The sequence below is a fragment of the Anarrhichthys ocellatus genome, unplaced genomic scaffold, assembly GCF_004355925.1.
Source record: "Anarrhichthys ocellatus isolate YVR2014 unplaced genomic scaffold, GSC_Weel_1.0 scaffold2, whole genome shotgun sequence".
NCBI lineage: Eukaryota > Metazoa > Chordata > Actinopteri > Perciformes > Anarhichadidae > Anarrhichthys > Anarrhichthys ocellatus.
The window spans coordinates 7,148,172-7,172,431 of NW_022280032.1; the positions used below are offsets into that span (position 1 = coordinate 7,148,172).

At 45.5% G+C, this 24,260-nt stretch overlaps 1 protein-coding gene across 4 annotated transcripts; it reads left to right on the top strand.

The window, feature by feature from the left end:
• The first annotated feature begins 1,588 nt into the window (after nucleotides 1-1,588).
• Nucleotides 1,589-24,260, top strand: LOC116392951 (filamin-C-like). 4 transcript variants are annotated; one of them, XM_031864806.1, is made up of 47 exons: nucleotides 1,589-2,392; nucleotides 5,057-5,305; nucleotides 6,829-6,926; nucleotides 8,034-8,184; nucleotides 8,333-8,451; nucleotides 8,591-8,668; nucleotides 8,762-8,924; nucleotides 9,076-9,276; nucleotides 9,442-9,558; nucleotides 10,198-10,335; nucleotides 10,500-10,626; nucleotides 10,716-10,852; nucleotides 10,958-11,151; nucleotides 11,266-11,379; nucleotides 11,485-11,628; nucleotides 11,776-11,899; nucleotides 12,164-12,324; nucleotides 12,441-12,531; nucleotides 12,699-12,868; nucleotides 12,979-13,096; nucleotides 13,193-13,455; nucleotides 13,586-14,183; nucleotides 14,571-14,744; nucleotides 15,571-15,733; nucleotides 15,815-16,143; nucleotides 16,248-16,371; nucleotides 16,561-16,717; nucleotides 16,803-16,992; nucleotides 17,097-17,120; nucleotides 17,225-17,466; nucleotides 17,574-17,673; nucleotides 17,786-17,926; nucleotides 18,073-18,201; nucleotides 18,323-18,496; nucleotides 18,626-18,790; nucleotides 18,932-19,135; nucleotides 19,244-19,396; nucleotides 19,510-19,632; nucleotides 19,738-19,986; nucleotides 20,109-20,393; nucleotides 20,476-20,613; nucleotides 20,751-20,866; nucleotides 21,678-21,810; nucleotides 21,934-22,110; nucleotides 22,242-22,460; nucleotides 22,826-23,053; nucleotides 23,630-24,260. In XM_031864806.1, exons 1-47 carry the CDS (start codon nucleotides 2,017-2,019, stop codon nucleotides 23,815-23,817), a joined length of 8,256 nt encoding a protein of 2,751 aa, XP_031720666.1. In that variant the 5' UTR covers nucleotides 1,589-2,016; the 3' UTR covers nucleotides 23,818-24,260. The 4 variants fall into 4 exon arrangements, with proteins under 4 accessions (XP_031720666.1, XP_031720675.1, XP_031720691.1 ...); XM_031864815.1 differs by having other exon boundaries at nucleotides 20,124-20,393; XM_031864831.1 differs by lacking the exon at nucleotides 9,442-9,558 and having other exon boundaries at nucleotides 20,124-20,393.

Consider the following 24,260-nt stretch of genomic DNA (forward strand, 5'->3'; position numbering starts at 1 on the left):
TACATTTTTAGGTTCTTGTATTATGATGAGTATTTTCATTCTATGCCATTTATTTAACAATAACTTGCTGCATGTCACTGGCAAATATTGTACTTTTTTAAGACTTATTTGGCAAATGTAATAAACTACTGAAAATTAATGTTTTACATATAAAAGTTAATATAATATGGGAATAAACCCACCTAGCAGTATATACAATTTTAAAAATGTGCTTTACTCTTTCTGGATACATTGTAAAATGTCACAACTAATAAATCGATAATAATGATTTAATTTCATGAAATAACACTGAATCAAAAGTAAATAAACTTGTACTTTTACTGTTGATTCCTTAAGTACATTTTGCTGGTAGTACCTTTGTGCTTGTACTTAATCACATTTCACAAGGCATAATACAGGACTTTTACTTGATGTAACATATGTTAGGTAGAAACATACCTAACAAATGAGGAGAACATGTCTTAAATGGTTGAAGAAGAAACAAAAAAATCTTAAGAGTATGTTGTTGCATGGTGGGAGATAAACCTGGCTGTGTCCAGACTGAGTACCCTAAGAAAGCCTTCTGCATGTGTCACAGCTATTCTTACCTCCCACTACTTCGTCAAGGATGATGCCTGGTGTCACTGCCATGTCCCTGACTGCTGACTCACAACAGCATGACAGCCCCCGCACCTGCAGCTAACACAACATTTATTGGAAATGACTTGTTTTGTGTATAGATGATCAATTTCACTATGTGCACTGTCAACTGTCTCAGTGTATTTCTGTTCACAGCCTCAGCCTCAATCAATGAATGCTGTCATGTTGACAAAGTTGGAGATGACACTAAGTTGGTTTCTGTCAAATCAAGAAGTGAGTTTTGTCCTTTCTTGTTTAGTGGAAAAAATATGCTTTTGTTGCTCCATTTGAAAGTGTAAATTCGGGCATACATTCTGAATTTAGTGAGTTGAAAGGCAATTACTCTCAGTTCTTGTTGGTGACAAAATATAATACATTTCCTACAATATATTTTGTTATGGTTTTGCTTGATGGTGCAGAAACATGAATTATTGTAAAGGCCTATTAAAATCCAATATTAAGCACCTTTCCATAACCTTCCCTGAGCTTCTATTGACCTTTGCTTGTCTACACAGAAATGCATTTCACTCGGGGGTGGCAGATAGCTGTGAAACACACGTAATGTAGTGGCTTCAGTCTTTAGCAGGGTGACCTCATCCTTTAAAATGTTTCATCCCCAAGGCCTCAGCGATAGAAGTTAACGTGCAAAATCAAACTTCTGACAGTTCTCTCCAGTAAAAACACAACATATTGAGACGGAGGGACTCGCTGCACGTTCTCACTTTCTTTTCTTAGCGCGATTGTTCAGCCATTTGGATCCTGAGCATGACACACATTCGCAACGATCGTCAAGTGCCAGCCCCCAGCCTCTCAAATAGGAGCGCCTAAAAATAAAGAGCATGTCGCAACTGTTGCGCTGCCTGGTGTCCTGACCAATCACTATCCCACCCTCCCCGTAAACCGACCCCGACTCACGGTATCCTTATGGATTAGCAAATAGACTATGATCACAGTGGCTGAGTGACGCGGCCCCGGGTCCTTTATAAAGCAAACTCTTTCCTCTCTCAACATTCAACACGCTCAGTGTCAACTTTAACAGTGCTCCTCCAGCTCACCTGCCACGAAACTCCATTCTTCAAAAAGGCGACATTCTTCTCGGGGCCACAGTAGAGAAGGACTACTTGACAAGTGGGTGCCAATTATAAAAAAGCGGACGACCAGCTGCCTTTGCATATTGTAAATCGGATATTTTAATCCATCACTGTCCCGACTTTAAGTGGTTTCTTCGCAAGTACATCTGAAAAATCTCTAGGCTGCTTTTTAAACTCCCTCAAGTTTGAACTTTCCTCCGCGGGAGCGCGCTTGCCATCGACCTGCTAAAGTTTTCTGCGCTGCCGAGCGCACAATTCAACACTTAAGTGTCACCGAGGTATAAAACTGGACTCGGAAAACGCCAACATGATGAGCAACAACTACGGCGACGACCAGCAGCCTCCGCAGTATTACCAGGCCACCGACTTTGGGGAAGAGGAGGACGACGAGATGCCAGCCACGGAGAAGGACCTGGCCGAGGACGCGCCATGGAAGAAGATCCAGCAGAACACCTTCACCAGGTGGTGCAACGAGCACCTCAAGTGCGTCAACAAGACCGTCACCGACCTGCAGAGGGATTTTACCGATGGGCTGAAGCTAATTTCACTCCTGGAAGTTTTGAGCCAGAAGAAGATGTACAGAAAGTACCACATCAGACCCAACTTCCGTCAGATGAAACTGGAGAACGTGTCTGTGGCGCTCGAGTTCCTGGACAGAGAGCACATCAAGCTGGTCTCCATAGGTAAGACTTCTGGAAACAATACATTAGTAAAATGTATCCTAAACATAAGACAACAAAAGTAGCATGCTATTATTAGATAGTTATAAAAAGGATGCCCTAATACTTTAAAAGATGAACCATGACAGCAACAACATTTAATATATTTTTATACATTTAAAGGAGCTGTATAAACCATTCAGAGCATTAATATAGAGGCAAAAAAGATATAATGAGGTACTGTATACCTGAGCAGAGAATTACGTCACTCTCTCTCGCTCTCTCTTGTTATCCGAGCTTTGCTGTGATTGGTTGACAAAACCGGGCCAGCTGCGTGTGCTAGTTGAACATATTAGTGCATGAGAGCGTGCCCCACTGGTTCGCTCATGGCTGCTGCTCTGTGTGCTGCTCGTGTATGGCGGTTACGGTTGATAACGCCGTCACCACCGACAGCACCGCTGTGGAAGCGTAGCACCCATCCTCCGGTTCCCCTCAGGTAAATACTGTCAGCTCTGTCAGCACCTGCGCCTCTGGAAAGCTGCATTGAGCTGAGGTCAACAGCTTATTGGAAAGTTACTGCAGACTGGGTGCCACTCAGGTCATTTACTTGTGTCAGGGCCAAGGACTGGTGGCTCCATAGTATGCTTAGGCATATTCCTGCTGCAGCAATGTGGTAAACTATGGGTGGAAATTCACTAGGCCTGTGCTAATGAGAATGACACAATTTATAAGTACATGTGGACAGCACTCACACACACACACACACACGCATGGCCCCTCTGTACACATACAGGCACACACACACACTCACACACGCACACATACACACACACACCTGTCAGGTCAGAGGTCAGATCGACACACTGGGGCTATTTGCTGACAGCCCATTGCTGTCTGTAGCCATCAGCAGCTCCAGTGAGGTGAGGATTAACTCCAGAGGGATTTAGGGATCAAACTGTGATGCAGATAGCTGAAGTTACAATAAACTGTTGCGGATGTGTGTCACATCCCACAATGTCACCAGAAGAAGACTTGACTCCACCGGAGTGAACAGAATGCCACCTCTTAGACTCTCTGTTTAATAACTAGTCGCCTAATATCAAAAGCACATATATCGTAGGATGAAGAGTTACGGCTTAATTATACACCTGTAGACAACCCCACAATTCATGCCGGAGAAAAGTTATTAAAACTTTGACAGAGCATTTTTCTGTTTTGGTGACGAATGATCCTGCCACACACTTGAGTGAAATTCCCGGCATGGCTGAAGCTTTGGCCGGCGGACTGTGAAGGCCACAGTGTGTCCAACCTGGATATACACTGAGTGTGCTAGTTTGAGTGTGTGTGTAATGATCCTGGGGGGGGTGGGGGATTACGGCAAGCTCATATCTCCTGGTGATCGCGGGAGGGCAAAGGTCACTATCACAGATATCACCACAAAGTCTGCAGGGCGTGCGTCCAGGAATGTGTGTCTGGGACTTAATATGTCAGTGTGAGGCTGGCACCGTTGTCCCAGCTGTACAGACACACACCAGGTCAGACGGGTTTGACAGAAGTCCTGGCATTTTACCTCGTAGCACCCTCTCCCTCCAAGCAGCTCTAGTGGGTCAATGCAGCCCTCTTAAGATAATGTCTCAGTCTCATTACAGTGATCCAGAGACACAGCAACAAAAATCACCACAGGCTTACTAGCACATGTGTCACAGTGTGTAAATAGATATTGATGGATGTCTCTTTGAGCACACAGTTGCCCTTAAATTCAGACACGGCAGGATCAAAAGCACACTGTGCAATGCCGCGCCACCTGCCTATGCCAGTCAAACGGCGACACATCAAACATTACCCTCTGATAGGAGGCCCTCATCTATGAAGAGATAAATAGTCTCAATAAAACAGTCTTGTGAAAAACAGCTGGCATCAAAGTCCCTTCATTAATAAAGTCTTACTGAATTAAGTGGAGTGTATCACACGAGATTAGTCAATGAAACATTAAAGTCAAGCGCTCCTCAGAGGTTCTTTTAAATGGCTGAGTTTCTAAATTGAGGTGGATTTGAAATGGCTTATTCTGCAAAGTTTTCCTCAGAGAACTTCGGGAAATAAGCTGCATGCTCGCTGTCAATGAATCTAATCTCCACCGATTTGATTTATTGCGCTCTAGCGCTACAAGTTTTGGACGTAATTGAAATCCGAGTGGTGTTTATGCAGAGTGGGATCCACTTCCACATGTCCTCAGCTGTCACTGTCTTCAGAGTGCCATTGTGACTGGATGACAGATTGTCAGGGGTCCTCAGCCAGACAGCTGTCTCAGAGAAAGGGACTCGTGGGAAGCAGCAGGGAGCATTAGATTCTTGTCTCCTCAGCAGTCAATCATCATTGTTTATATTTCTGGTCAACACTGCAGAACAGCAAGGAAGGACTATTTTAATATAATACACTTATGTTCAGATCTTAGGTCTTGATTTCTTTTGGTTTAGCTTTGGGGTTCCTTGATTACTGATAACAATATACAGAATGAAAACCAATATACTTTTGCTCAAATCTCCCCATAAGGGGACAATGCAGATTCTACAGCTGGAAGATGCAGCTAACTGGTTAACCATCAAATGCTGTAGGACATGGTGCATTATCTAAACCCTTTGGAAGTTGTAAATCCTCATGAACACTTTTGTCTCTACTGTCCAACTACAGACAGCAAAGCCATTGTCGATGGGAATCTAAAGCTGATCCTGGGTCTTATCTGGACTCTCATTCTCCACTACTCTATCTCCATGCCTATGTGGGACGATGAGGATGAAGAGGAGAGTAAGAAGCTGACCCCGAAACAGCGGCTGTTGGGCTGGATACAGAACAAGGTGCCCCAGCTGCCCATCCACAACTTCAACCGTGACTGGCGGGATGGCAAAGCTCTGGGAGCTCTGGTTGACAACTGTGCCCCTGGTAAGAAGTGTGTAGCAGCACCAGCTGAGTCCACAGGCAGGGCAGAGTAAGTGCTGAGTCAGAATCCGTGCTGCGGCTGTTGAAAGGGTTGTTGTATATAGCAGTTTTCCTTGGTTGCTATGGGGGTTGGGGTCAGGCATGTGTCAGACAGTATCACCTTCTCAGGAGATTTTGTCTCCTTTGGTCCTCATCTAGAAATAAGGGCTATATATCTGTTGCAAATTCTGTAGCACACACACATGCACACACACACGTCCAGATTCGGATTTCAGCCTGTGTAATCTGTCTCTGGAGAGCAGGTAGGGTCAGTGGTGTTGAAGAGGGGTTGCTGATAGCTGGGGGGGGGGGGGTCCCTGCCAGCTGTCCCACAATGACTGACGCTTTCACTCTCACTGTCTCGGGCGCTGAGGCCCAGGCCCGGCTTTAGTGTTTATAGCCTTGCTGCTACACAACACTCCCAAATTTGGGCACCATTCCTCCTCTTCTGTCAAGGGGGATGCTTGGCTCCGCATCAAAATGCAGAGTTATCTGTCACAGGGAGGTGCCTATAAGCCACAGATCCAAGGACCACAAGGCCACAGTTTGAGTCACTGCCAGTTCAGGCTGCAGCTTCCAGCACTGAACATTGCGAGTCCTCTCCTAGCTGTGCTTCACAGAGCGAAAGGTGGAGGAGTAGCAACTGTGTTTAACTGTGTTTATATGAGCCATTGATCTACGGAGACGCATCTTTCAAACACTGTGCTGCAGCACTGGCCATACAAGGTTCTGTTGTTTCATCAGCTAACACCAAACAGCAGGGTTACTGACGAAACTCACTCTGTGCTGAAACACAGGAGCTCTGCTTCTAAATCAGATACAAATGCACAAAAGAAGTTCATATGCCAGACCAGGAAGAAAACCAATATTCGATCTGACAGACAGACACAGTTTCTGCTACTATATCCAATATTTTCAGATACAACATCTATAGCATATGTCCATCTCTTTTGGTGTAACAGTGATGCATTATAAACCACGTAACTGTGGCTTTACAGCGCTGACATCATTTTGAAAACCACTGATTTCTTATCGAAACATGGTGGAAGGCCCACCCTGGTGCCTCCCAACTGACAGCTCTTCAGAGTTTTTATCTGCGCACTCCTCCCTTGGAGATGCACGTGAACTCAACCCTGTTATTACTGTGGGCCCGGATCATAGTATTCTGTGGTGTGCCTGTATGGGCCTTTTGAGCGAGTGGCCACTCCATCACCAACACTAATCCAATTTAGGCATTAGCAGCACGGAAGCGCGTAGCTTTCAGACACAGTGAAAGTGCCAGAGCACCTCGAGCCTTTGAACTGTTGAGAGACCTTCGTTGTCGCGCATTGCAGATTCACAGGAGCAGAGCAGCGTGGGTAAGATTGTAGTTGGAGGTGTTGGGCAGATAGTAGTGGCAGCCCAAGTGGCCTTATTATAGCAACGGCAGCATGTGACTGCATTTGTCTGTGCAGAATTGTCTAATTGCCCTGTTTGCTTTCTGTTAGGTTTGTGTCCTGATTGGTCAGACTGGGATCCAAACCAGCCCGTGCAGAATGCCAAAGAAGCCATGCAACAGGCTGACGACTGGCTGGGTGTGCCTCAGGTAAGATGCATGATAGATGTCACTCACAACGTGCTTTTTAGTTTGCTTTAGCTCAGCTGGGTGTCAGATGGGTGGGGTTGATCACATAAGACAATACATCAAGATAAGCGGGTGTCTTTTTTTTGTATTCGTATGGCAACATAGTTTATACTCAGTGGATAGAGATTCAGTTAGCACCAATCATTTTCAAGCAGTTTAAAGCAAGCACCAAGACACATATGCAAATGAAAACATGCCTCACCACATGTACACTGAACAACACTGAACTGAAAAAAATGCCAGTTCTCTGTATGAGATGGAGCCCCGTGTTTTTTCCAAGGCGATCATGCTGCAGGGTGTCATGAAATATTTATTACCCATCTCACTTCTAATGTTTCCATTTACTTGTAAATGTAGCTCTCAGTAAGTGAGAGTGTGAGAGTTCTTTTCAGTAGATTCGTGAATTTGTGGAGGTGGGAGATTTCTGACTACCTTCCGAGCCACCCCCTGAAACAGAGGTGTAAATATGCACATGCTCATCAGAATAACAATGTCAACCGAGCCAGAGGGCAATATTTCCAGTTCTGTTTGTAAGACTGTGTGTCTCCGTATTGTAATGTTCTCTATGCAAGTTGTTTACTTGTTTGTCTTAGCTGTTTTCCATGAGGCTTAGAATTGGTGAGATAGCCAGGGGCTCTATGTCATGGCTCTGCAGTCCTGAGGGCTAGAGTACAGTGTGGTGGCGTTAAGGAGATGTTGGAAAGGTCTGGCTCAGGATAAATCCCCCTGGCTAGCTTATTAAGGGCAACAATCCTTAACCCTGCTGTCCTGGGGTTAAATATAACCAGCGTGCTTTGTGCCACGGTGTGATAGACAGACAAACAAGTGCTGGAAGGGAGAGAGGACTCAGAGGTGGGGTGATAAATAAGTTGTTAAATTCCATTACACCTTATTGCTTAATAAGGGAAAGTTGTACAAAGAGTCAACCACATCCTTCTTAAAACAATACAATCAATATAAACGTGTAAACATGAATTAGGCTATGGTGTTTGTGATGTTGCATAAAAACCTAACTTCATTACACATATTATTAACCTTTTTTTTGCCGGTTGTCTTCCTCTGCTGTAGGTGATTGCCCCTGAGGAAATTGTGGACCCAGATGTGGACGAGCACTCAGTGATGACCTACCTGTCTCAGTTCCCCAAGGCAAAGCTGAAGCCTGGCGCTCCTTTCAAGCCCAAACAGCTTTTCCCAAACAAGGCCAAAGCCTACGGGCCTGGTGGGTAGCCCAACAGTAGCCACGAACACCTGCACGGTTTACAACAGTTCATATGAACAGTATCAATGTGTTTGCCTGTTGCTAATAATGTTACATTGCTCCAAACCTTGCAGAATATATCACCACACCCTTTTGTCTTACTTTACAGGTATTGAGCCTCATGGCAACAAGGTGCTGCAACCAGCTGTGTTCACTGTGGAAACTCTGGAAGCTGGCAGTGGTGAGGTCCTGGTCTATGTGGAGGATCCTGAGGGCCACAAAGAGGAGGCAAGTTATACCTGATAGACAAGCGATCTTAGCGTACAGCCCGCTTCCTACTGCAGATAATCCTGCTCAGTTTCAGTTTTGCAAAATGTAGTGTCTCATTTAATCTAACCCTCTTTTACTTTGTCGTCTTACACTCCAGGCTAAGGTTAAACCCAACAAGGACAAAAACAAAACCTACACCGTCACCTATGTTCCTAAAGTTGAAGGTGTTCACAAGGTAAAACATTAAGTCCACACGTCACTCAGGACAACATGAGCAAACCAGTCTATTTAAAGGATCCTAACTTTGTCTTGCTTTTTTTCTCTTTAGGTGAAAGTGCTGTTTGCTGGCCAGGACATTGACAAGAGCCCCTACACTGTGAATGTGGCGAGGGATATGGGCGACCCCAGCAAAGTCCATGCCAGGGGACCAGGTCTGGATGCTACGGGCAATGTGGCTAACAAACCCACCTACTTTGACATCTACACAGCTGGTTAGTATAGAAACTTCAACCACTGTACATACAACAGGAATATGATCTGATGAAAGGCTGGCAGTCATTTTAAACAAAGTCAAATAAATCATTGGAAGACGAAAGCTGCAGCATCTACTGCGATAACTGATCATTTTCCTGTCACACTCAGGTGCTGGTAATGGCGACGTCAGTGTGGTAATCGTTGATCCTCAGGGCAAAAAGGACACAGTGGAGCTCCTCCTGGAGAATAAGGGCGACAGTGTTTTCCGTTGCACCTATCGTCCCATGCTGGAAGGGCCTCACACCATCCACGTGCTGTTTGCAGGCCAGGAGATACCCAGGAGCCCTTTCACTGTCAACGTTGCAGAGGGTGAGCCATCTGTCAGTGTTGTAAATTACTGTCAGACAAATCTGATTTCTTATCATGCTGTTAGTATCAGGGTGATCTATCCATCACAATCTACAGTCATCTTTATTTTCCCTGGGAACATACCACCCGGTATAGACCGTAACCCTTCCTATCTGTCATTTCTAGCTCCGCCCGTTGCTCCTCTCACTGGAGCTCCACTGCAGATAGTCCCTCAGTCAGTGCGCACCCCTCCCGGAGCAAAGGGTGGAAAGGGGGTACCCCCCCAAAAACCTGGCCGCCCAAGTTAGTATGGCTTGCTGGGAGGAGCCTGTGCCCATGGCTCAGCCAGATCCCCCCAAAACTTTCCCTATGCCGTGCCCTGCAGATGCCCCTCTGTGCATTCTTTATGATTAGGGTGCCGCGGCTCAATGCCGTGCTTGGTCGCCTGCTCCATTTTCTTGCGTCCTGCAGCTTGACTGTTTTGTTATGTTCAGACAGGGATGAGATGCAATGTTGTCCAAATAGTGTCGAGATTGTCCCACTTTGCACTTCTGTCTACTTTGTTCTCCTCTTTTTAAATATCTTTGCTTGTGCTGTTTGTTTTTAAAACTTGCATCATCCAACATTCAGTTTAAGCCTGCAGTCAATATTTTGACTGACTGAAATGTTGTGACTGACTGAAATGTTGTCTGAGGCTCCCTCGATGCTCTCAAATGTGCCAATATCTAATAACCTTCAACATTCTGCACTTTGTGTTATATGTGCTGCAAAAAGCATCGTTCTCATTTGCAGGTCCTGTCAGTCAAGCTTTAAGGAATCCCTCTTGAATTGGATATTTGAATGTCTTTGCTACTAACATCGCTGTCAACTGCTGGCTACTCTCAGTTGCCGTTTGCTTTGCTAAATATTTCCCTTTTTCACACTTGATGTTATTCCTTTCAGCAATAAACCCAAATGCCTGCAGAGCTACAGGCAGAGGCCTTCAGCCTAAAGGCGTGAGAGTTAAGGAGGTTGCAGACTTCAAAGTTTTCACCAAGGGAGCTGGCAGTGGATCGCTGAGCGTCTCAGTCAAAGGACCAAGTGAGTCAGACAGCGCTCTCTACTATGCTCCTCACTGCTCATACATTTTAAGGATTATTCACTGTGTGTTTTGTCTGGAGGGTATTCACATATGATAAACAAAATGCATAATATCTTTCTCTGTTTTGATAAGTATACATATTGACTTTATTGTTTATCCTCAGCTGGAGCAGAGGAGCAAGTGAAAGTGCGAGATGCAGGAAACGGTGTGTATGAATGTGAATATCACCCCCTTAAGCCTGGTAAATACACAGTCACCATCACCTGGGGAGGCCAGCCCATCCCACGCAGGTAGGGTTCAATTGCTGCCTTTAGCTATTCATTAACAATGCACATTTACATTGACGCCAGGTAATATTGTGTAACCTTGTGTTCCTCAGCCCCTTCGAAGTGGAGGTAGGTAAGGAGGCAGGTTTTCAGAAGGTGAGGGCCTGGGGTCCTGGTCTGAAGACTGGCATGGTGGGAAAATCTGCTGACTTTGTGGTAGAAGCCATCGGCACTGAAGTTGGAACTCTAGGTGAGTCGTGTTCAAGTGTGATATGACTTTTTACAGAGGTAAAGTGGATTCAAAAAGGTATTCAGAGTGTGAAATTTGAATGTTGACATTTTTTTTGATGTTTAGGCTTCTCCATCGAAGGCCCATCACAGGCTAAAATTGAGTGTGATGATAAGGGTGATGGCTCCTGTGATGTGCGCTACTGGCCCACTGAGGCCGGTGACTATGCTGTCCATGTCGTCTGTGATGACGAGGACATCAAGAACAGCCCCTTCATGGCCCACATCCTTCCTGCCGCCAATGACGTCTTCCCTGAGAAGGTTATTCCCACTCACTGTACTACAAAGCAGTATATACCAGTACATAAAGGCAGGTTGCCATGGTGAAATGATCATATTCTAAACAAAATGCATTAAAATGACAAAATGTTGCAGGTGAAAGCATTTGGTCCGGGCCTGCGACCAACTGGCGTCATTGTGAACAAAGCAACTGAATTCACCATTGATGCTCGCATGGCTGGGAAGGCTCACCTCAAGATTTACGCACAGGTACGGAGAGCTCCAGTTCGTGAAACCTTCATTGTTTATTTACAGGAGTACATCATTGATATTGCATGCACAGACCAGAGCTGACATGCTTTTGTATCCACTAAGGACGCTGAAGGCTGCACCATCGACATCAAGATCACTGACAAAGGAGACGGCACATTTCTGTGTGTGTACACCCCTGTCAAGTCCATCAAACACACCATCATCGTCACATGGGGGGACGTCAATGTGCCCAACAGCCCCTTCAGGGTAAGACACATGATGATGTACGCACACATAAGTATGCTGCACTTCAAATTCAGTCAATTTAATATAATGATACTCCATCAAATATGGATAATGTAAGAGGACTGCGGCAGTTTTACTTTTGTCTCAAGTACACTTTGAATTCATTAGGTGCTGGTTGGAGAGGGTTGTCATCCAGACAAAGTCAAGGTCTATGGGCCTGGAGTGGAGAAGACGGGGCTCAAGGCTAACGAGCCAACATACTTCACAGTGGACTGTGGTGAAGCTGGTCAAGGTGAGCATGCACTACGAGATGGTGTGGGTGGTTTCAAAAACACTTCTAAATTGTGTTGAATCTTCATGAAACATGTGTTTCATCATGTGGATGTTGAACAATATAAAGCACAGAATGAACAGATTGAGTAAAGCTCTGCAGCTTAACTGGCAAAGTTAAATTTGAAATGTATTTAAGCTAAAGCTCTAGGCAGTGGCGCATTTATTCAGATCATCTATTTTTGAATGACCTTCTTGAACTGTGCTCATTGCTATGCACCATTAGGGGACATCAGCATTGGAATCAAGTGTGCCCCAGGGGTGGTTGGCCCGGCCGAGGCAGACATCGATTTTGACATCATCAAAAATGACAATGACACCTTCACTGTCAAGTACACTCCCCCCGGTGCAGGCCGGTATACCATCATGGTGCTGTTTGCTGACCAGGTTAGAATACAGTTTTCAGTGCAAGAGGGACTGATGAGTTTTGTAAAAATCGTTTTTTTGAATTTTATTTAGTCTTATGTCATTGATTATGAATATTTTATGATTGGTTTTGTCAGGAAATTCCCATCAGTCCTTTCAAAGTCAAAGTGGATCCTTCCCATGATGCCGGTAAGGTGAGAGCAGAGGGCCCCGGACTCAACAAGACAGGTGAGATCCACCGACGTCAAGAACCATAATTAGTATACATACCAAGCGCACCAAATGTATAGGTATTTGAATTAGTAGAAGACACCGACTACAATACTTTAATGTCATAGAAATCATTTCATTTGACTTGGATTGTTAGAACTGACAAAAAAAAACGTGTATTTCAGGAGTGGAGGTGGGCACTCCAACCCACTTCACTATCTTCACAAAGGGAGCTGGCAAGGCCAAGCCTGAGGTGAATTTTGCAGCATCAGGCCCAGGAGAGGCAGTCCGTGACTTTGAGATCATCGATAATCACGATTACTCCTACACTGTCAAGTACACGGCTATTCAACAGGTACAGAACAGTAGGCCTCTGCTTGAAGCCCGTTAACATTGGAACAGGATGCAGAGATTATTCACAACTACGCATCGATCAAAATAATTCTTCATCTTGTGTTTTTTCAGGGTAACATGGCTATTTCAGTCACTCATGGAGGAGATCCCATTCCCAAGAGCCCGTTCCACATCACAGTGGCGCCACCTCTGGATATTGGAAAGGTGAAAGTGGAGGGATTAGACACCAGTAAGTTACAAACACAATATACTATATTCTTGCCTTTACCATGAAATAATAGGTAACTGCAACACAGCAAGTGTTTCCTGTTAATCCCTCTTGCAGAAGTGGAGGTTGGAAAGGATCAGGAGTTCACGGTTAACACAAAGGGCGCTGGTGGGCAGGGCAATGTGGGTGTGAAGATGACCTCACCCTCCGGCCGACCAATCCCATGCAAGCTGGAATCAGACAAAGCCAAAGGCACTCACAGTGTGAAGTATATTCCCCCAGAGGAGGGGCAGTACAAGGTTGATATCAGCTATGATGGCAACCCGGTGATGGGAAGCCCCTTTGGGGTTGAAGCAGTGATGCCTGCTGATCCTTCAAAGGTAAAAGTTCATGAAAGTTGCATGTAGTTCTGCACTTGTTTACTTACTTGAGGCTCATGAAACAGAACATACAAATATTTGATGTTTTGTATACCACATCTCCAAAACTGACCTGACTGTTGCATCACAGGTGCGAGCCTTTGGCCCAGGCCTGAAGGGAGGCATTGTGGGTAAACCAGCTCCATTCACTATTGACACAAAGGGAGCTGGAGCAGGTGGGCTGGGTCTGACTGTGGAGGGCCCCTGCGAGGCGAAGATTGAGTGCCAGGACAATGGTGACGGCACATGCTCAGTGTTCTACCTGCCCACTGATCCCGGGGAGTACGCCATCAACATCTTGTTTGCTGAGAAGCACATCCCCGGCTCTCCCTTCAAGGCAGCAGTGCGCGCAGCCTTGGACCCCAGTAAGGTGACTGCTAGCGGGCCGGGCCTGGAGAAGGCCAAGGCAGGCGAGCCAGCGACCTTCACTGTGGACTGCACCCGGGCAGGCGACGCTGAGCTCACCATTGAGATTGTGTCAGAGACCGGGGCAAAGGCGGAAGTGCACATCAAGAAAACTGCAGAGGGGACCTTCTCTGTTACATACATCCCACCCTTCCATGGCACACACACCATCACGATCAAGTACGGTGGCCAGATGATTCCCCAGTTTCCCAAAGTCCTGCAGGTTGAGCCCTCTGTGGACACCAGTGGGGTGCATGTCTATGGGCCGGGAGTGGAGGCCAGAGGTAACAAAACCAAGAACCTAAACTTATAAAGAGTTACATGTTAGGTTTTTAATACACCAAGGGTATGTACCAGTGCTGAAAGAATTAGTCAATTAATAATTTGCTAATTGTTAGAAAAGCATTTCAAGTCATTTATCAAGACAAATTACTTTTCTCTGTCTTAATATCATTATGATTCCAATTTGACTTTTGGACTGTGGTTCTTAAGACAAAAGCTATTAGGAGATTTTGAATTGTTAGTTACAGCCTGAGTATTTCAAGTAGTTCAGAAACAGCTCACACATCTGTTCAAAGGATGTACAATGTCTTAAGTCTTAAAATGACTGAGCCCACTTGGCCTTGTTTCTCATCAGTAACAAATCACCTGAGGGGCTTTTCTGTTTCTAGGAGTCCTCAGAGAAGTGACAACCCACTTCATCGTTGATGCTCGCACCCTCAACAAAGTTGGAGGAAATCATGTGAAGGTTCACATTATCAGCCCTTCCGGCACTACCACAGAGACCTACATCACTGACAAAGGAGACGGCACCTACAGAGTGGAGTACACAGCATTCGAGGATGGTAGGGAACAAAATATGTTATGTCATTTAACAGTGTTAATTCACACAATTAAAGGATCATAAGGCGGAGAGGCACCGAACAACGATGAGGAAAGTAGAATCCATGTCAAATTTGTGACATTAACAAACCTCACCTGCTAAAGATAGGATTTATCACAGGCAGGCTGTCTGAGAGAGAGCATACAGACAGACTGAGAAATCACTAACAGGTGCTTGTGTTGGGCGCCATTTGGGAATAAAGCAGGAGAGTGGGAAAAGAAAGAAAGAGAAAGAGAGGAGTATAAATACAGAATGATGCATTGGAGCAATGATGTGAGGGGCAGAGAGCAGGGAGGCAGAGAGGCAGACAGACTCCGTTTTATAAATAGTGTGCTCAGGAACAGAAGCTCTTAACAAGGCAGGTATGTGTGCTGAAGGCTGCCTGCACACAGCTATACAGCAGGGGAATGACGGGGGATATTAATAGAGACCTATAACACAAAGCAAAGAGATCACAGAGCACTTCTCCACCACCAGACAATGCTCTAATATCATAGTCGTGCTGCTGGGAATCTGGCATATAGTCCTACTGAGAGAGCTCTGTCAGAAAAATGCTGTAACAGAATAATGAATAGGGAACAGATGTAGTGCCTTGTACGTTCACCAGAGCGTCTGCGCTCTAGATGGAGTCTTTTATAAATAAACAGATGTTTATCTCCCTAAAAGGGAAATTATCTGGCTCATAATTAAAAGCAAGCGGCAATAACAGAAAACATTTGCTTGCTTGGAGACCATTCAGGCAGAGAGGTATGACATCAGACACTGTGCTGACATCTGTTTGTGTGCAGGAATGCATATGATCGAGGTGCAGTATGACGATGCGCCAGTGCCCAAGAGTCCCTTCAGAGTGTCTGTGGTGGAGGGCTGTGATCCGACCCGGGTCCGTGCCTTTGGACCAGGTCTGGAGGGAGGAATCACCAACAAGCCCAACTGCTTCACAGTGGAGACCAGGTACCGTTGGATCACATTTAAAGGAGATATTTGTGGGAACTTATCTCAAATGAGAAATTAAATAAAAGTGTTCTCTCTCAGGGGGGCTGGTACGGGAGGCCTGGGCCTGACCATCGAAGGAGCCTCAGAGGCAAAAATATCCTGCAAGGACAATAAAGATGGCAGCTGCAGTGTGGAGTACATCCCCTTCACTACTGGAGACTATGACGTCAACATCAACTACGGTGGTCACCCGATCCCTGGCAGTCCGTTCCGTGTTCCAGTGAAGGACCCCGTGGACCCCAGCAAGGTCAAGTGCTCAGGTCCAGGTCTAGGCGCCGGAGTGAGAGCCCATGTTCCTCAGGCTTTCACAGTAGATTGTACCAAGGCCGGACAGGCCCCTCTGGATGTCAAACTCTACGGCCCAACAGGTGCGGACAAGCTGTTTGACTATGAAACCCTCTCGCCTGCTCTAAGCTGACAAATAACAGCATGTTGGCGGTGTATGATTATTTCCATAATGTCTCATTTCCAGGTACTGTGGCGCCAGTTGGTGTGAAGAACAACGGCGACGGCACCCACACAGTTCACTACACCCCAGCCCATGATGGCCCTTACACTGTAGCTGTCAAATACGCAGATCAGGAAGTCCCACACAGGTACAGAATGTGTTGGAGAAAAAAAAACAATCCAGGCAGTATGTGCAGATATGTGTTAATTAAAATTCTGCTCCGTCTGGCTGGATTTAAAAAACAAAAGTGCACTTCTGCAAATTTTCTGTTCCCATTTCTGTCTTTTGTAGGTCTGGGTTTAGTAATTACACTTGATATTCTCTCCTTCTTCCATAGTCCATTTAAGGTAATGTCTCAGCCTGGGCATGACGCCAGTAAAGTACGAGCTAGTGGACCTGGTCTAGACAAAAAAGGTGTGTCTGCAAGCCTGCCAGTTGAGTTCACCATTGATGCTCGGGATGCTGGAGAGGGACTGCTCACTGTGCAGATTCTGGTGGGTTCAGCTACCATTCACACATTCTTTTTTTAAATTTTTTATAATCCACCATTTAAAATAACTTAATATTGTCTATTGACAGGACCCAGAGGGCAAACCAAAGAATGCAACCATCCAGGACAACAGGGACGGCACCTACACTGTCTCCTATGTACCAGACTCTACAGGCCCCTACACTATCACCATTAAGTATGGAGGAGATGAGATCCCTTACTCCCCTTACCGCATCCAGTCCCTACCCACAGGAGACGCCAGCAAATGTTGCCTCACAGGTAGAAAAAACACTGTGGATTCATACTTAAAATAAGTACAAATAATATATTATAGTTATAGCATTTATATATTTATATTCACAATCTGTATTTTCTTCTTCCAGTTTCTATTGGAGGACATGGCGTGTGTGAGTAACAGAGGCTTTCTTTTTATTTATGTGATGCATTGCTTGAAAATCTGTTATGCAGCAGGTCTTACCCTTTATTCGTATTCCCTCTCTGTCCTTAACAGCAAGTCTGCAGAAGCTGCAGACCTCCGAGGATACGGTAATCACAGTGGATGCCAAAGCTGCTGGGAAAGGCAAGGTGACCTGTAAGGTGCAGACCCCACAAGGGATGGAGCTGGACATGGATGTGGTGGAAAATCGTGATGGGACCTTTGACATTTACTACACCGCCCCTGAACCTGGGAAATATGTTATTACCATCCGATTTGGGGGACAGAACATCCCCAAGAGCCCCTTCCATGTGGTGGTGAGTAAAGGAGTATTTTACCAGCTACTACAATTGTGTGCGAGATGCACAATTTTTCTGATGTTCTGTTTGTATGAAAACTATTTTTCTTCACTCTGTGTTGGCAGGCATCAAATGAGCCAGTTGTTCCCCGCGATACTGTGGATCCTCTCTTCCGTCCTCTTAACTTCCTCGTCCCCTTCATGCCACAGCAAGGGGAAATCACAGGTGTGACAAACATCACTCAAACTGAAAGAAAATCCTGCTCTCACACACACACACACACACAAAACATCTTTTTTAGGTAACTGACATTTCACCAAACTTATGTCATTTCTAGGTGAGGTGCGGATGCCTTCAGGCAAGACTGGCTGCCCGCATATCACTGACAATAAGGATGGCACCATCACCATAAAGTACCAGCCCACAGAGAGAGGTCTGCATGAGATGGACATCAAATATGACGGCAACCACATTCCAGGTCAGAAACACAGCACATTAGAGCGATGGGAAGCAGTTGTCAACTTCTAAAATAACCTTTGATTTTTTTTGCTGTCTTATTTAAATACAGTAGAGACCTTTCACAGTTCTCAGTCTCATTGTTTGGCAATGATTATATCCCTTTAGGAAGCCCTCTGCAGTTCTTTGTGGATGCTGTGAACAGTGGAGTGGTGACTGCTTATGGTCCGGGTCTGAGTTACGGCATGGTCAACAAGGCTGCCACTTTCACTGTGGTCACCAAGAATGCAGGAGAAGGTACTAAATCGTACTTCCCCAGTGATCTTTGCTATTACACGGTGGATCTGTGGTAATACAGTAAACCTTTACTACACTGCAGAAAAGTAAAAAATATGGGTGTTGATTTTCTCCCTCTCAGGCGGTCTGTCTCTGGCAGTGGAGGGTCCCTCTAAGGCCGAGATCACGTGTAAGGACAACAAAGACGGTACCTGCACTGTGTCCTACCTGCCCTCAGCTCCTGGAGACTACAACATCATCGTCAAGTTTGACAACAAGCACATTTCTGGCAGTCCCTTTACTGCTAAGATCACAGGTGAGGAAATGAACACTTTCTCCCATAGACTTTTTTATGCTGTTGATGTATATTTATAGTGGATGTCTACATTATAAATCAGGTTTCGAGGGGTTGACAAACATCTAAACTGCTTTTCTTTATATCAAGGGGATGACGCCATAACCAGGACATCACAGCTGAATGTCGGCACAGCGGCTGACGTATCCTTGAAGATCGCAGAGACTGATCTGAGCTCTCTGACTGCCAGTATCAGAGCCCCATCAGGCAATGAGGAGCCCTGCCTGCTCAAGAGACTGCCCAACAGACACCTCGGTGAGATATTCACTTGCCAGATACAGAAAATAACAGGAAGAGTGGAACATAGATAAAACGTTGTCAGATGTATTGAATGTATTGATATTTCATTTTTTTGCTTCTCTGTCTTGATTTTCTATCCTTTTTTTATGCTTGCAGGTATTTCTTTCACACCTAAGGAGGTCGGCGAGCATGAAGTGAGCGTGAGGAAGAATGGGGTGCACGTGGCCAACAGCCCATTTAAAATCATGGTTGGCCAATCAGAGATTGGCGAGGCCAGCAGAGTGAAGGCTTTTGGTAAAGGCCTGGCGGAGGCACACACATTGGAAATGGCTGAATTCTTTGTGGACACGAGGAACGCAGGTAATATTTAGAGACGGTTCGTTTCACCTTTATGGCGAACACGGTCAGAAAAAATACAAAGGCAACGCATACTTTTTCAACTTCTCTCTACTTCTCTTCTTCCTTTAGGTTATGGAGGTCTAGCATTGTCAGTCGAGGGTCCGAGCAAAGTGGACATCAACTGTGAAGATGTGGAGGACGGGACGTGCAGAGTCACCTACTGTCCAACAGAACCTGGGAGTTACATTGTTAACATCAAGTTTGCTGAAAAACACATCCCAGGTTAGAATCTTTTACTTGTACAAATAATAAAAAAATGAAAAAACATTTTATATCTTAAAATTAAATAAATCTGTTAATATTTTGATCACTGTATATGTGTTTGTGCCCTACAGGAAGTCCTTTCACAGTGAAGGTGACCGGAGAAGGAAGGATGAAGGAGAGTATTACTAGAAAGAGACAGGCCTCTTCCATTGCCTCAGTCGGCAGCACATGTGGTCTTAACCTCAAGATCCCAGGTGAGTACAGGAGCCAGTCAGAGGTGGTGAGAGGGCAGCGGTCAACTGTCTTAAAATACATGCTCTCACATTTGTATTGCTCACTGGTCCCCCCCCCCTGTGTAGGAAACTGGTTCCAGATGGTTTCAGCTCAGGAGAGGCTGACCAGGACATTCACTCGCAGCAGCCACACCTACACCCGCACTGAGCGCACGGAGATCAGCAAAACCCGTGGTGGAGAGACCAAGCGGGAGGTACGAGTGGAGGAGAGCACCCAGTTGGGCGGAGCAGGAAGCCCCTTCAGAGATGTTTTTGGAGACTTTTTGGGCAGGGAAAGCCTCAGCAGCTTTGCTGGCATCACTGCCAGACCTGAGGGTGAGAGTCCAAATTTTATTTTTGAAATGTGAAAACTTGCAATGCTTTGGCTTTAACTGTCCTATCAAGGATATATGTTGTAGTATTTGTTAAAAGTTATACATCCTATGCAAATGTCTTAGTTGTGCCTCACCCAGTTGAGAGTGGCTCTCAGGCCATGACGGCCCAGGTGACCAGCCCCAGTGGGAAAACAGTGGATGCTGACATAGTGGATGGAGGGAGCAGCACCTACAGCGTGCGCTTCATCCCCCAGGAGATGGGACCCCACACTGTCAACGTCAAGTACAGAGAGCAACACGTCCCTGGTAGCCCCTTCCAGTTTACTGTGGGACCCATGGGGGAGGGAGGAGCACACAAGGTCCGTGCAGGAGGACCTGGTCTGGAAAGAGGCGTGGCTGCAGCGCCTTGTAAGTTCACCTTTTGGACTTGAACCTGTTTCGTCAAATACTATTCAATATATTTCATTAAATGTTGTTTCACCTACTCTAGCTGAATTTAGCATCTGGACAAGAGAAGCAGGTGCTGGCGGTCTGTCTATTGCTGTAGAGGGCCCCAGCAAGGCTGAGATCTCCTTTGAGGACAGGAAGGATGGTTCCTGCGGCGTCTCCTACATAGTGAAAGAACCAGGTAAAACTTTTGTCGCACACAAATGCAGAAGTTCCCTCATTTTGATTTTTTTCTCAAAGTGTTTTTTTGTCTCTAAATTGCAAAACTTTTCAGTAATTTTCCACAGGTGAAAGTAAATAACCTGTCTGCTTCCCCAGGTGACTACGAGGTGTCAATCAAGTTCAACAACGAGCACGTCCCTGACAGCCCATTCATCGTTCCGATTGCTACACTGTCAGACGAAGCCCGCAGGCTCACTGTAACAAGCCTTCAGGTGAGATCACACACACACACATACACACACAGTGCTGACAAAAGCCACATTCCTTTGTTGCACAAAACAAAAGCAGACACAACACAGGCACTGCTACAAAATATCAGGGTTGTATAACAGATTGCATGTAAGATAACGCTTGAGTGGCTGTAGATATTTCTGTCTAATAGCACTTTGCCCTTCAAGTGTAATTGAACGCCAGTGTTGGAGCAGTATCTACGACTGGTACACTGTGATGCTGGCCAGTGATGAAGGGCAGGATTAACTGTCCCTTGCTAAAGTGGTACAACACAAGCTGTGCTTTGTGTGGGCAGTCAGCGAGTCTATGTGATTGTGTTTCTGTTTGAGAGGACAAAAGCAAGAAAACATTGAGCGGAATATAAAAACTCCTTTAAAGATACCTGTCACAGCTCGCAATATTGTTTTCCCCACTTCACAGAGGCTTCTTTTATTTGCTTTCACAGGTTCCATCACAATTGCCAACAATGCTAAAAACATGTATTTTTAGTTGACTGAAATGCCAATTCACAGTGCTTTTCTACCACTAGAAGCCAGGTGAAGTGCAATATCAGACTAACGTTTAAAATGTCACACTGCCTCTTATGTCTGGTAGGACCGCTCGTCCGCCCGTAGGGCAAAAACACTAAACGCCTCGCTGTAAACTCTGACCTTTTCCGCCTCTCAAACCCAACCGCTCAATCTATTCTCGTTCACACACTGAGTGAGTCACACACTTTGTGTCCCTCGAGGTGCGGGCACACACACATGCCCGCTCACATATTCTGATTATATTCTTCCCTGTCGTTTGCAGGAGAAGGACTTGAAGGTAAACCAAGAGGCGTCCTTCATGGTGCAGCGCAATGGGGCTCGAGGTGTGGTTGACGCCAAAGTCCACACGCCCGCTGGCTCTTCAGAGGAATGCTATGTCACTGAGCTTGACAGCGGTACGCACAAACCTCACTTTGTGTCACAAAGTAGACTCCATGAGAAAGAGACCGCAGCTTTTTAAAAATCTGTAAGCATCATTCAGGAGTAATAAATCCACTTGTGTTGTGTGTCGTGTTCAGACAAGACTGCAATCCGCTTTATTCCACGGGAGAATGGAGTTCACTCCATAGATGTCAGGTTCAACGGATGCCACATCCCTGGAAGCCCCTTTAACGTGCGAGTGGGCGACCCGGGGCTGGTTGGAGATCCAGGCATGGTGACAGCACACGGCCTTGGACTGCAGGGGGGAACCACAGGTAGATGTCACCACCACCACTTCTAATATGTACCATATTTGAAAATAATTCAGCATGGATTTCTTGTGATTTCTTTTGTTTTTATTTAGCAGTCTTTTCATACTTTTTCTGCATTTCCCTCTTTCTTCCAGGTGCATCCTCAGAGTTTGTGGTCAACACGTGTAACGCAGGCTCTGCCACTCTGTCAGTCAACATCGACGGGCCATCCAAGGTCAAGATGGACTGTCGGGAGTGTCCTGAAGGATACAAGATCAACTACACACCCATGGCACCCGGCAACTATCTCATCACCATCAAATACGGAGGGCCACAGCACATCGTGGGCAGCCCGTTCAAAGCTAAAATCACAGGTCTGCTGGACAGTCGCTCTCCCATCTGATCTGTGGATCTCACATGACAAGTATCTCGATTATGAAACAAACGTTCCTCTGAAAAAAAGTGTGGAAGTCAGGAAAATGTTATGTCATCTTCGTTCATACTGCTCAGTAAAAGCTGCCTCTTTCTGGCACTACACCGATATATTCCTGCTGTCACTACTTAGTGGTTACAAATTCCTTTATTTTAAAATGTATGTGACATACAAATACTTTCAAGAATGAGAAAAACTCCCATGAGTCCTGGAAGTTCACTTTATTTGAAAGTGATATGAAATATTTTCCTGTTTGAGCTCAGGCTTTACTGGCTTTTTTAACTTCTCACTCTGCCTCGCCTACAGGAGCCCGGCTGTCAGGGGGACACAGCCTCCATGAGACCTCGTCCGTCTTGGTCGAAACAGTTACCAAGACCTCCAAAGTGGGCGGCGCCTACAGCTCCAGCTCATCCTCTTCCACCACCTCAACAAAACTGACATCGGATGCCAGCATGGTGGTTTGTCTCGGAACAGGGCTGTCCAAGGCTGCTGTCGGACAGAAAAACAACTTTACAGTTGACTGCAGCAAAGCAGGTGAGATGATCACCTGGATAAAGACAGAACTTTTATTCATACAGTAAAAATACATGATTCTCAGCCACTTTTTGGCAGAGGAACAACACTGACATATTAGCACCTTATAAAGTTATGGTGGATGCGTTAGCAAACACTTGCCAGCAGCAGTCACAGAAAATAATTTAGCATTCATTCATTCGAGTTATGTCTCTGGAAACCCGACCAAAATCCAATATTCACTCTCCTTAAAGTTCTCTTTGGCCTACACCAAGTCCTGAGGGAAATATCAGGCTCTAAATTTGGTGGTGGGCAGGTAGCAGACATTTTGTTGTTGTGTTTTTTACTGAAAATGAGGTTGATGAGTAGATGAACAAAACATTAAAGTTGTGGCTCCTTAAACCAAAAATGCTGCAGTAGAGCTGAAAAGATCTGCAGAACCGGGTGATAATTCTCTATGAGCGTCCCCTCTTACATTATACTTCATCATTTCATCCATTGGTTGTATAAAAATTGTGATTATTGCCATTTAAAGCCAATACACCGATGCATCTTTTGTACACCACATTAAACCCCCCTTTTAATTTTTCCTTTCAGGTACCAACATGCTGTTGGTGGGCGTGCATGGACCCCATACTCCTTGCGAGGAGGTGTATGTCAAGCACATGGGCAACAAGCTCTACAATGTCACCTACACCGTCAAGGACAAGGGCAACTACACCGTCATCGTCAAATGGGGCGACGACAGCATCCCCGGCAGCCCTTACAAGGTGGTTGCGTCCTAAAACAAACTGCACCAGTGCCCCGTCCCATTCCCCTCCACCGACCCTCCACCTTCTTCCCGCTGTTCCTCGCTCTTCAGGGGATTACAATACTCAACATGCACTAAAACCTGCCAGGACATTTGCTTAAAGTTTTCTTGATGACAGAATATCTATTGTGCCAAAGTTTTGCATTAACTCCAGAAATGACAGTGTGGTTTACGAGTCTTTGAGTGATGTTTTACTCGGTCCATAAAAATCTCTCTCTGTTTCTGTCGAGTTGTAAAAGAATGGCTTCCTATGACTGTTCAGAGACGCTGGAGTAATCAACAGTATTAAAGTGTGATGCAATATGGTTTTGTATGGTTTAAGAATGAAGTACTTTTTTTTTGTTATATTAACCTATTTTTGGTAAGTCTTTGCAGACCTAATAAAGATTTAATGGCTAACTTTCCAGACAAAAGTGA